The 13700-nt window shown below is 47.1% G+C and overlaps 1 protein-coding gene across 7 annotated transcripts in view; it reads left to right on the top strand.

The window, feature by feature from the left end:
• The window catches only part of Hipk (Homeodomain interacting protein kinase), a 160087-nt gene that overhangs the window by 80900 nt on the left and 65487 nt on the right, over positions 1 to 13700 (top strand). For all 7 annotated transcript variants that reach the window (XM_070092997.1, XM_070092989.1, XM_070092967.1 and 4 more), the window contains one exon: positions 969 to 1153. In XM_070092997.1, the coding sequence (XP_069949098.1) occupies positions 969 to 1153 (185 nt within the window). The remainder of the gene's footprint in view (positions 1 to 968; positions 1154 to 13700) is intronic.

Raw genomic sequence — 13700 nt, forward strand, 5'->3', positions numbered from 1 at the left:
GTAACAACTACCAAAACAATCATATGTAACAACTACCACAACAATCATATGTAACAACTACCACAATATGTAACAACTACCATAACAATCTTATGTAACAACTACCATAATCATATATAACAACTACCATAACAATCATATGTAACAACTACCACAATATGTAACAACTACCATAGCAATCATACATAACAACTACCATAACAATCATATGTAACTACCACAACAATCATATGTAACAACTACCATAACAATCATATGTAACAACTACCACAACAATCATGTAACAACTACCACAACAATCATATGTAACAACTACCACAATATGTAACAACTACCATAATCATATGTAACAACTACCACAACAATCATATGTAACAACTACCACAACAGTCATATGTAAGAACTACCACAACAATCATAGGTGACAACTACCACAACAATCATATGTAGCAACTACCACAACAATCATATGTAACAACTACCACAACAGTCATATGTAACAACTACCACAACAATCATATGTAACAACTACCACAACAATCATATATAACAACTACCACAACAATCATATATAACTACCACAACAGTCATATATAACTACCATAACAATCACATAAAACAACTACCACAACAATCATATGTAACTACTGCAACAATCATATATAACTACCACAACAATCATATATAACTACCATAACAATCACATAAAACTACCACAACAATCATATGTAACAAGTACCATAACAATCATGTAACAAGTACTTCAACAGTCATATATAACTACCACAACAATCATATATAACTACCACAACAATCACATAAAGCAACTACCACAACAATCATATGTAACAAGTACCACAACAATCATATGTAACAAATACCACAGCATTCACATATAACTATTACAATCACATATAAATAACAAGAACAAGATGAACACCAATAATAATAATTAATGTATGTTTCAGTCATCATTCAGCTCACCACGGGAGTCATCACCAGGGTCATCCTCACCATCCAAGTCATCACTCTACCCACCACTCCACCCACTCCTCCAGTCATCACCCGGTGATACATGGCAGTCACTCCAACCACACCAGTCATGTCAGCGGCGGCACAGGTGGTGGCGGCGGCAGTCACAGCTCTCATACAGGTGAGGAAGTCACAGCTCTCATACAAGTGAGGAAGTCACAGCTGTCATACAGGTGTATCAGTCACAACTGTCATACAGGTGCATCAGTCACAATGTAAATGTGTTGGTTGTGTCACGTTGTTGTAGAGCGGGGTTCAATGATAAGGCTTCGGAGGCTTCTTTATTTGTGAGATAGTGGGTACACAGGCAATGTGTTTGTGCCCATGGCCCAGGAGTGCCATGCCCACGAGGGAGAGAGGAGTAGGCCTTGTTGACTGAGTGAAGGCCACAGAGAGTGAAAGAGAGGCAGGTCTGGGCATACTGAAGTGGCATAGGCCTATAGGTGTCAGCATGAGCATGGCGCGTAATACGAACTCAGCTGGTAGACAGCATAGGCTGTCTGTGCACAGTACAGGCTGTCTACATTCACTCGGTCATGCACACCATGGTCGACCCTGATCATGACTGGCAGTAAAAAAAAAAACTCGGTCTCTCTTTCACAGGAACAGGGCACAGGACACAAAATAAAAACATATATACATGTCACCCTGTCTCGGTGGGAGATGGCCGACTTGTTAAGGAAAAAAAAAATATACATGTGGACATGGAAAATAAAACTTCCTACAGGGAGGGAGGAAAAAAAGGTGGGGTGTGCTAAACATTGTGGTCTAAGACAGTGAGTGTTGATGGGCATCACTGCACACCTTCCTGCGTCTGGACAGATATTGCAACACAGGAGACATCGCTGCAGCTGAGCTTTGATGTAACAGGGTACGGTCTCTTCTGGAACAGTGAAGTAGTCATCGTAGGAGTTGCTGCAGGGTTCACTCAACCTGGGGCACAACCTGCTGGTGCCCTCGAGTGAGGCATCGTCAGTACTCGGCAGCTGGCAGGACTTCTGGCAAGCGACTCAGGAGGACATTTCTCGACTGGTACTGTTGCTGGAGCTGTCACTGCCGGCGAGCGTGGAGTGAGTCGTGGCAGGGATGACACGGTAAAACATCTGAAGTGAGCAGTCTAGCAGTCAAAGTGACATCATCTTTGTGCAGGCTGCTCACTGAAGCTTGTGACACGAGGCTGACACAGCACCTGCCGACAGGGTCTAACTGCGGCTTGATGAGTGTCATTCTCTCGGCAGTTGGAGTTATAGCAGAGGTTAGTCTAAGCGTCCCCAGACTGGTTTACATATAACTGCTCTGAAGGTCAGGAGGTGAAGTGAAACAAATCTCGATGGGAATCGTAGCAGATATGATTCTGCAGGGCATCATGACCGGCGAACATAAAAAGCTTTCTGTACAAAAGGGCTCATGCTCTGGACTGCCAAACACATGGGTCACACCAGGTGACAAGTAACACGAGGTGCTATACAGTGGTCTGGGCGCAGACCTGTGGTCCACACGCAGCTGGGCTCAAGACCACACAGGACACATGGAAAACTGTACACACCTGCACTGTACATGTGGTACAACAGGGCTTACTAGCAAATGATGCTTTTCTATGCAAAAATCAACACTAAGCCATACACGAACATGTGAGAACACTGACTGAGAGGATTTAATTAACACTGGACATAGCTTCTCTCAGTCTTCTCAATAATACTTAAAACAATTTGCTCACTGTGAAAACATTCAATGTGACATCATGTGGTGATGTCAGGCGTGACTTCGTGAGGTGATGCCATGGGATGACATCGCGAAGTGACAGCAGACATCTCGATGTGATGTCCTGGAGTGACACCATGAGGGATGTCATGGGGTGACATCGCAAGGTGATGTCAAGCAAACATTGTGACGTCGTGAAGTCGGGCAGCATCGTGGGTGACGTCAGTGGATTGATGCGGCAGCAGACCACAGCATGTGGCTTGGGACATCTGGCTTGGTAACCCATGTGGCTTGTAGATCCACGTGGCATCGTCCACACCCCACGTGGCTTCGTGACCCACGTGGCTTCGTCCACACATGGCTCTGTCATCTATGTGGCTTGCTGATCCACGTGGCTTTGTGATCCACGTGGCTTCGTCCACACATGGCTCTGTCATCTATGTGGCTTGCTGATCCACGTGGCTTCGTGATCCACATAGCTTCGAGTGGCCTTGGGCACTCCGATACACAGCTCTGGCAATGAATTCACACAGAAAACAGCAGAAAACACAGCAGAGAGGGTGAGTACATGGTGGGGAATGAGGTGTGAGTGAGGCGAGGAACCCGGTTGCTTCCTCTCCCACATACCCACTTGGAGAAACACCCACACTGGATGCTGAAATCACCACAAACTCACCTCTGACTTGCTGAAATAGCTGTGCAAAGCTGAAAACAACAGCAGAACATACTGGTAATGCTGAACACGTGACCTGAGAAACAGTGTGGGGCTCTGTGAAGTGTCAGGTGACTCCACTTACATTTCTCGAAGAAATTTGGCAAATTTTGGCTAGGATCCTGCTTGTATCTGTGTCTGGATGCTGAAATGTGCAGACACGACATCAGGATAGCTCGTTGAGAGACGGATGCTTCTTGTGTGGGGTGATGAAGTGAAGACGACTTCATTCCTCTTCCTCTCTCCTGGCAAACACACTTGCTGTGAGGGACCGCTGTCACCAATTGTAAAATGTCTCTGCCACCAATTGTAAATACCACTGCCACCAATTGTAAATGTGTTGGTTGTGTCACGTTGCAGAGCGGGGTTCAATGATAAGGCTTTGGAGGCGTCTTTATTTGGAATGTCGTGGGGGTACACAGGCAGTGTGTTTATGCCCATGGTCCGGGAGGGCCATGACCGCGAGGGAGAGAGGAGTAGGCCTTGTTGACTGAGTGAAGTCCGCTGAGAGAGTGAGAGAGAGGCAGGTCTGGGCAGGCAGCACGAGCATGGCGCGTAATATGAACTCAGCTGGCAGACAGCATAGGCTGTCTGTGCAGACAGTACAGGCTGTCTACAACAACTGTCATACAGGCGTCAGTCACAACTGTCATACAGGTGTGTCATTCACAACTGTCATACAGGTGTGTCAGTCACAACTGTCATACAGGTGTGTCAGTCACAACTGTCATACAGGTGTGTCAGTCACAACTGTCATACAGGTGTCAGTCACAATTGTCATACAGGTGTCAGTCACAACTGTCATACAGGTGTGTCAGTCACAACTGTCATACAGGTGCATCAGTCACAACTGTCATACAGGTGCATCAGTCACAGCTGTCATACAGGTGTGTCAGTCACAACTGTCATACAGGTGCATCAGTCACAGCTGTCATACAGGTGTGTCAGTCACAGCTGTCATACAGGTGTGTCAGTCACAGCTGTCATACAGGTGTGTCAGTCACAGCTGTCATACAGGTGTGTCAGTCACAGCTGTCATACAGGTGTGTTAGTCAACTGCCATACAGGCATGTCAGTCACAACTGTCATACATGTGTGTCAGTCACAGCTGTCATACATTTGTGTCAGTCACAGCTGTCATGCATGTGTGTCAGTCACAACTGTCATACAGGTGAGGAAGTCACAGCTGTCATACAGGTGTGTAAGTAACAGCTGCATACAGGTGTGTCAGTCACAGCTGTCATACAGATGCACCCAGCCTCTAGTGGTAAGTGTTGCTGTATTGCATTGTATTGCTGGCACCAACAGTCTTGTTGACCAGGTCATCAGTAAGGAACTAGGGAAGCCTGGTTTTCCATTGGTTTCCCTGAATCCCTTCATATATGTTACCTTTCTCACACTCCAACAGCTCATCAAATCCCAAAAACCATTTGCTTCCACTCCTGTCTAACACGCACACATCTGCTGGATGTCCAAGACAATGTCTACTGTTGATTCAATATTAGACATCCAGCAGGTGTGTGTGTGTGTGTGTGTGTGTGTGTGTGTGTGTGTGTGTGTGTGTGTGTGTGTGTGTGTGTGTGTGTGTGTGTGTGTGTGTGTGTGTGTATGTGTATGTGTGTGTGTATGTGTGTGTATGTGTGTGTGTGTGTGTGTGTGTGTGTGTGTGTGTGTGTGTGTGTGTGGGTGTGTGTGTGTATGTATGTATGTGTGTGTGTGTGTGTGTGTGTGTGTGTGTGCATGTGTGTGTGTGTGTGTGTGTATACTCACCTAGTTGAGGTTGCAGGGGTCGAGCCCAAGCTCCTGGCCCCGCCTCTTCACTGGTCGCTACTAGGTCACTCTCCCTGAACCATGAGCTTTATCGTACCTCTGCTTAAAGCTATGTATGGATCCTGCCTCCACTACATCGCTTCCCAAACTATTCCACTTCCTGACTACTCTGTGGCTGAAGAAATACTTCCTAACATCCCTTTGATTCATCTGTGTCTTTAGCTTCCAACTGTGTCCCTGTGTTGCTGTGTCCAGTCTCTGGAACATCCTGTCTTTGTCCACCTTGTCAATTCCTCTCAGTATTTTGTAAGTCGTTATCATGTCCCCCCTATCTCTCCTGTCCTCCAGTGTCGTCAGGTTGATTTCCCTTAACCTCTCCTCATAGGACATACCTCTTAACTCTGGGACTAGTCTTGTTGCAAACCTTTGCACTTTCTCTAGTTTCTTTACATGCTTGGCTAGGTGTGGGTTCCAAACTGGTGCCGCATACTCCAATATGGGCCTAACGTACACGGTGTACAGGGTCCTGAACGATTCCTTATTAAGATGTCGGAATGCTGTTCTGAGGTTTGCCAGGCGCCCATATGCTGCAGCAGTTATTTGGTTGATGTGCGCTTCAGGAGATGTGCCTGGTGTTATACTCACCCCAAGATCTTTTTCCTTGAGTGATGTTTGTAGTCTCTGGCCCCCTAGACTGTACTCCATCTGCGGTCTTCTTTGCCCTTCCCCAATCCTCATGACTTTGCACTTGGTGGGATTGAACTCCAGGAGCTAGTTGCTGGACCAGGTCTGCAGCCTGTCCAGATCCCTTTGTATTTCCGCCTGGTCTTTGATCGAATGAACTCTTCTCATCAACTTCACGTCATCTGCAAACAGGGACACCTCGGAGTTTATTCCTTCCGTCATGTCGTTCACAAATACCAGTCCTAGGACTGACCCCTGTGGGACCCCGCTGGTCACAGGTGCCCACTCTGACACCTCGCCACGTGCCATTACTCGCTGCTGTCTTCCTGACAAGTATTCCCTGATCCATTGCAGTGCCTTCCCTGTTATCCCTGCTTGGTCCTCCAGTTTTTGCACTAATCTCTTGTGTGGTACTGTGTCAAACGCCTTCTTGCAGTCCAAGAAAATGCAATCTACCCACCCCTCTCTCTCTTGTCTTATTGCTGTCACCATGTCATAGAACTCCAGTAGGTTTGTGACACAGGATTTCCCGTCTCTGAAACCATGTTGGCTGCTGGTGATGAGATAATTCCTTTCTAGATGTTCCACCATTCTTCTCCTGACAATCTTTTCCATGATTTTGCATGCTATACATGTCAGTGACACTGGTCTGTAGTTTAGTGCTTCATGTTTGTCTCCTTTTTTAAAGATTGGGACTAAATTTGCTGTCTTCCATGCCTCAGGCAATCTCCCTGTTTCGATAGATGTATTGAATATTGTTGTTAGGGGTACACATAGTGCCTCTGCTCCCTCTCTCAGGACCCATGGAGAGATGTTATCTGGCCCCATTGCCTTTGAGGTATCTAGCTCACTCAGAAGCCTCTTCACTTCTTCTTCGGTTGTGTGTACGGTGTCCAGCACATGGTGGTGTACCCCACCTCTCTGTCTTTCTGGAGCCCCTTCTGTCTCCTCTGTGAACACTTCTTTGAATCTCTTGTTGAGTTCCTCACATACTTCACGGTCATTTCTTGTTGTCTCTCCTCCTTCCTTCTTTAGCCTGATTACCTGGTCCTTGACAGTTGTTTTCTTCCTGATGTGGCTGTATAACAGCTTCGGGTCAGATTTGGCTTTTGCTGCTATGTCATTTTCATATTGACGTTGGGCCTCCCTTCTTATCTGTGCATATTCGTTTCTGGCTCTACGACTGCTCTCTTTATTCTCCTGGGTCCTTTGCCTTCTATATTTCTTCCATTCCCTAGCACACTTGGTTTTTGCCTCCTTGCATCTTTGGGTGAACCATGGGCTCATCCTGGCTTTTTCATTATTCCTGTTACCCTTGGGTACAAACCTCTCCTCAGCCTCCTTACACATTGTTGCTACATATTCCATCATCTCATTAACTGGCTTCCCTGCCAGTTCTCTGTCCCACTGAATCTCATTCAAGAAGTTCCTCATTCCTGTGTAGTCCCCTTTCCTGTAGTTTGGTTTCATTTGTCCTGGCCTTCCTGCTTCCCCCTCCACTTGTAGCTCTACTGTGTATTAGAAGCTCAAAACCACATGATCGCTGGCCCCAAGGGGTCTTTCATATGTGATGTCCTCAATATCTGCACTACTCAAGGTGAATACTAAGTCCAGTCTTGCTGGTTCATCCTCTCCTCTCTTGTAGTGTCCCTTACGTGTTGGTACATGAAGTTTTCCAGTACCACCTCCATCATCTTAGCCCTCCATGTATCTTGGCCCCCATGTGACTCCAAGTTCTCCCATTCGATCTCCTTGTGGTTAAAGTCGCCCATGATCAGGAGCTTTGCCCTGCATGCATGAGCTCTTCTGGCCACTGTAGCCAGTGTGTCAACCATCGCTCTATTGCTCTCGTCATACTCTTGCCTTGGCCTCCTGCTGTTCTGTGGTGGGTTATACATCACTGCAATTATCACCTTGGGACCTCCAGAGTGAAGCGTTCCCGCTATGTAATCACTTTCTTCTCCGCTGTCTCCTCTCTCCACCTCATCAAAATTCCATCGGTGTTTGATCAGCAATGCCACTCCTCCACCCCCCCTGTTCCTTCTGTCTTTTCTCAGGATCTGGTATCCCGCTGGAAAGATGGCATCTGTTATCATACCTGTAAGCTTGGTTTCTGTGATCGCTATGATGTATGGTGATGCCTCTTTGACTCTTTCGTGCCACTCCTCCCACTTGTTTGTTATTCCATCAGCATTTGTGTACCATACCTTCAGTTTCCTTTCCAACACTGTGGTTTGGGGGGCCTGTGGGGGTGGGAGACCTGATAGCATACTGTGGGATTCTATGGTTGGGGATTGGGTGGAAGCTGTGGGTATGGATTGTATTGTGTGTTGGGATGGTGTGATAGGTTGTGGGGTTCTGAGGATAGTTGTGTGTGCGCTTGCCCTTGCTGCTCTGTTCTGCTCTGACTGACCTCTGCTGGGTTCCATCCTTGTCTCCTTTCCTAGCTCCTTTCGCTTTTTTGTCCTCTCCCTCAGCTGCTGTCTCTCTGTTTGAGTTCTGTCTCTGTCTAGGAACACCTTCTTGTACTCTTCCGAGCTTTTCAACCGTGGTTTCTCTTGGAGGATCCTGTTCCGCACTGTTTTTGTCCTGAGAATCAGCTTGATCGGTCGGTTTCTCCCCTTCAAGTACCCCCCTATTCTCTGAAAATTTACAATCTCATCCATGTCTTCTCCCCCTATTTCCGTGATGATTTTCTCAATCTCCTTTCTTTCTTCCTGCCGTCTTTCAGTGTGTGTCCTTTCCTCTCTCTCCCGAAGCCCATGGATAATCACTGATTTTGCCCTTTCCTCCTCCCATTGCCTCTCCCTCTGTGACTCTGGTTCCTGTCTGTATGTGGTCATTTTCTCCCTTGATTTTTCCAGTGGCTCTTCGTAGCATGGTTGTGCCTCAGCATTCAACCTATCTCCCTCTCCATCTGCACCCATCTGCTCTTCCCTTCCACTCCCTGGCCCTTCTTTGCAGGCTGATATGACCTTAGCATAATTCATATCTCCTTCCTTCCTGTTCAGCCTCTCAGCTTCGTATGGTGTGTCTTCTCTGGTCACTACCCCTGAGACTTGCTTCAGCCTGTTTACCTCAAATTGTAGGACCTTTACCCTGGCTACTGCAGTTCGACTTGTGCCTCCCAATTCTTCGTCTCCTTCTCCAACCTCTTTTCCCATTTCACAGAGAGCTCTTTCTCCATTTTTTCAGAAAGCTCTCCTAATTTTCTCTCCCATTCTTGCTCTATCCTTTTCCACTGCTCCTCCATCCATTCCTCCCTACCAGTACCATTGTCATCTGATCCCTGATTCCTGCGAGTCCCAACCATTTTTTTTTTTAGTGAAAGAGAGAGAGAAAGAGAAAAAGAAAAAGGGGGAGAGAGTGAGAGAGAGGGAGAAAGAGAGAGAAGGGGAGGACAGAAGGAGGGGAAAAGAAGGGAAAAAGGGGGAGAAAGTGAGAGAGAGGGAAAAGGTAAGAGAGAGGGGGAGAGTGACAAGGGAAGAGAGAGAGAGAGAAAAGAAGAGGAAGAGAGAGAGTAAGAGAAGAAGAGAGAGAGGGAGAGAGAGGAAGAGAGAGAGAGAGGAAGAGAGAGAGGATGAGAGAAAGGGGGAGAGAGAGAGAGGGGGAGAGAGAGAGGGGGAGGGAGATGGGGGGGGGGGAAAGGGTTAGAGGGTCACTTCACAGGAAGGTGTGAAATCCTGTATATGTGTGTGTGTGTGTGTACTGCACCTAGTTGAGGTTGTGGGGTGTCGAGTGTGAGCTCCGAGCTGTGTGTGTGTGTGTGTGTACTCACCTAGTTGTACTCACCTAGTTGAGGTTGCGGGGGTCGAGTCCAAGCTCCTGGCCCCCCTCTTCACTGATCACTACTAGGTCACTCTCCCTGAGCCGTGAGCTTTATCATACCTCTGCTTAAAGCTATGTATGGATCCTGCCTCCACTACATCGCTTCCCAAACTATTCCACTTACTGACTACTCTGTGGCTGAAGAAATACTTCCTAACATCCCTGTGATTCATCTGTGTCTTCAACTTCCAACTGTGTCCCCTTGTTACTGTGTCCAATCTCTGGAACATCCTGTCTTTGTCCACCTTGTCAATTCCTCTCAGTATTTTGTATGTCGTTATCATGTCCCCCCTATCTCCTGTCCTCCAGTGTCGTCAGGTTGATTTCCCTTAACCTCTCCTCGTAGGACATACCTCTTAGCTCTGGGACTAGTCTTGTTGCAAACCTTTGCACTTTCTCTAGTTTCTTTACGTGCTTGGCTAGGTGTGGGTTCCAAACTGGTGCCGCATACTCCAATATGGGCCTGTGTGTGTATGTGTGTACTCACCTATTTGTGGTTGCAGGGGTCGAGTCCTAGCTCCTGGCCCCACCTCTTCACCGGTTGCTACTAGACCCTCTCTCTCCCCGCTCCATGAGCTTTATCAAACCTCGTCTTAAAACTGTGTATGGTTCCTGCCTCCACTACGTCATTTTCTAGGCTATTCCACTGCCTTACAACTCTATGACTGAAGAAATACTTCCTACTATCTCTCTGACTCATTTGTGTCTTCAACTTCCAATTGTGGCCTCTTGTTTCTGTGTCCCCTCCCTGGAACATCCTGTCCTTGTCCACCTTGTCTATTCCACGCAGTATTTTATATGTCGTTATCATGTCTCCCCTGACCCTCCTGTCCTCCAGTGTCGTCAGGCCGATTTCCCTTAATCTTTCTTCATAGGACATTCCCCTTAGCTCTGGAACTAACCTTGTTGCAAACCTTTGTACTTTCTCTAGTTTCTTGACGTGCTTTATCAAGTGCGGGTTCCAAACAGGTGCTGCATACTCCAGTATGGGCCTGACATACACGGTGTACAGTGTCTTGAATGATTCCTTACTAAGGTGTCGGAATGCTGTTCTCAGGTTTGCCAGGCGCCCATATGCTGCAGCAGTTATCTGATTGATGTGTGCTTCCGGAGACATGCTCGGTGTTATACTCACCCCAAGATCTTTCTCCTTGAGTGAGGTTTGCAGTCTTTGGCCACCTAGCCTATACTCTGTCTGTGGTCTTCTGTGCCCTTCCCCTATCTTCATGACTTTGCATTTGGCAGGATTAAATTCGAGAAGCCATTTGCTGGACCAGGTGTCCAGTCTGTCCAGGTCTCTTTGAAGTCCTGCCTGGTCCTCATCAGATTTAATTCTCCTCATTAACTTCACATCATCTGCAAACAGGGACACTTCTGAGTCTAACCCTTCCGTCATGTCGTTCACATATACCAAAAATAGCACTGGTCCTAGGACCGACCCCTGTGGGACCCCGCTCGTCACAGGTGCCCACTGTGTGTGTGTGTGTGTGTGTGCTACAACTATTCAAGTACCTAACAGCAGAGCTGTTCTCACCAAGTGTGTGTGCATATGTTTATGTAAACAGTCCTTATTTCCCACGTATGTACATCATATGTATTGCATATGTACCCGATCTCTTGGTTCCCACTGTAGTCTTATGCATTTAAAATTATGTTCAAAAATAAATACACTAGGCTTCGCCTATGTACCGCTACCTCTAAATTCTATTAAATGCCAGTAAATGCTGCTTATTCTAATTCTGATAGCTCGAGGAGAGTGACCCCCAATTCCAGCTAGAGACAGGTACTACTGACCCCATGCAACTCAAACTAGGTGAATATTACTTGCGGCTGGCAGTGGAGTAACGTTGAGGGTCTGTCCTGTCCCAGAAGTTGATGTTTGATGCTTCTCGGTAATTTTTCCACTAACTTCTTGTATGCACTATAGTCTCCAGCTTTTCTAATTTTTTCACTCACTCACTGTATTTACTGACACATCTATACACATCTCTTATCTTCCTGGTCTTGAGTCGCACTTATTCTTCAAAATACCCCACTGCGTTATTATGGCAACACTATTTAGGCCTGACACAACCGTTCACCCTTCCAACGGCCCCTACTAAACACTCAGCCAATATTTCCTTTGTTTTCTTTTCTGTGATCACTTATATTTCCTTTTTTTCGGGGCTTAAGTGATTATATGCACTCTTATGCGTGCACACGCCTATATCCCACACACTATTCCTTATGGCACAGTCAGAAATTACAGTGGACCCCCGCATAACGATTACCTCCGAATGCGACCAATTATGTAAGTGTATTTATGTAAGTGCGTTTGTACGTGTATGTTTGGGGGTCTGAAATGGACTAATCTACTTCACAATATTTCTTATGGGAACAGATTCGGTCAGTACTGGCACCTGAACATACTTCTGGAGTGAAAAAATATCGTTAACCGGGGGTCCACTGTATCACCAAAACACGAGCTCAAACCGCGTGACTCCTCCACGAGTGTGTGTGTGTGTGTGTGTGTGTGTGTATGTATGTACTCACCTAGTTGTACTCACCTAGTTGAGGTTGCGGGGGTCGAGTCCGAGCTCCTGGCCCCGCCTCTTCACTGATCGCTACTAGGTCACTCTCCCTGAGCCGTGAGCTTTATCATACCTCTGCTTAAAGCTATGTATGGATCCTGCCTCCACTACATCGCTTCCCAAACTATTCCACTTACTGACTACTCTGTGGCTGAAGAAATGCTTCCTAACATCCCTGTGATTCATCTGTGTCTTCAACTTCCACCTGTGTCCCCTTGTTACTGTGTCCAATCTCTGGAACATCCTGTCTTTGTCCACCTTGTCAATTCCTCTCAGTATTTTGTATGTCGTTATCATGTCCCCCCTATCTCTCTTGTCCTCCAGTGTCGTCAGGTTGATTTCCCTTAACCTCTCCTCGTAGGTCATACCTCTTAGCTCTGGGACTAGTCTTGTTACAAACCTTTGCACTTTCTCTAGTTTCTTTACGTGTTTGGCTAGGTGTGGGTTCCAAACTGGTGCCGAATACTCCAATATGGGCCTAACGTACACGGTGTACAGGGTCCTGAACGATTCCTTATTAAGATGTTGGAATGCTGTTCTGAGGTTTGCTAGGCGCCCATATGCTGCAGCAGTTATTTGGTTGATGTGCGCTTCAGGAGATGTGCCTGGTGTTATACTCACCCCAAGATCTTTTTCCTTGAGTGAGGTTTGTAGTCTCTGGCCCCCTAGACTGTACTCTGTCTGCGGTCTTCTTTGCCCTTCCCCATTCTTCATGACTTTGCACTTGGTGGGATTGAACTCCAGGAGCCAATTGCTGGACCAGGTCTGCAGCCTGTCCAGATCCCTTTGTAGTTCTGCCTGGTCTTCAGTCGAGTGAATTCTTTTCATCAACTTCACGTCATCTGCAAACAGGGACACCTCAGAGTCTATTCCTTCCGTCATGTCATTCACAAATACCAGAAACAGCACTGGTCCTAGGACTGACCCCTGTGGGACCCCGCTGGTCACAGGTGCCCACTCTGACACCTCGCCACGTACCATGACTCACTGCTGTGTGCGTGTGTGTGCGTGTGTGTGCGTGTGTGCGTGTGTGTGTGTGTGTGTGCATGTGTGTGCATGTGTGCACATGTGTGCATGCGTGTGTGTGTGCGTGTGTGTGCGTGTGTGTGTGTGTGTGTGTGTGTGCGTGTGTGTGCATGTGTGTGCGTGTGTGTGCGTGTGTGTGTGTGCTGTGTGTGTGTGTGTGTGTGTGCTGTGTGTGTGTGTGCTGTGTGTGTGTGTGTGTGTGTGTGTGTGTGTGTGTGTGTGTGTGTGTGTGTGTGTGTGTGTGTGTGTGTTGTGTGTGTATGTGTGTGTGTGTGTGTGTGTTGTGTGTGTGTGCACATGCGTGCGTGTGTGCGTGCGTGTGTGTGTGTTAGGAGTGAGTGGAGGCAAGTGGTATTTGGGACTTGGTGTGCTGTTGG

The sequence above is a fragment of the Cherax quadricarinatus genome, chromosome 3, assembly GCF_038502225.1.
Source record: "Cherax quadricarinatus isolate ZL_2023a chromosome 3, ASM3850222v1, whole genome shotgun sequence".
In the NCBI taxonomy this organism is placed as follows: domain Eukaryota; kingdom Metazoa; phylum Arthropoda; class Malacostraca; order Decapoda; family Parastacidae; genus Cherax; species Cherax quadricarinatus.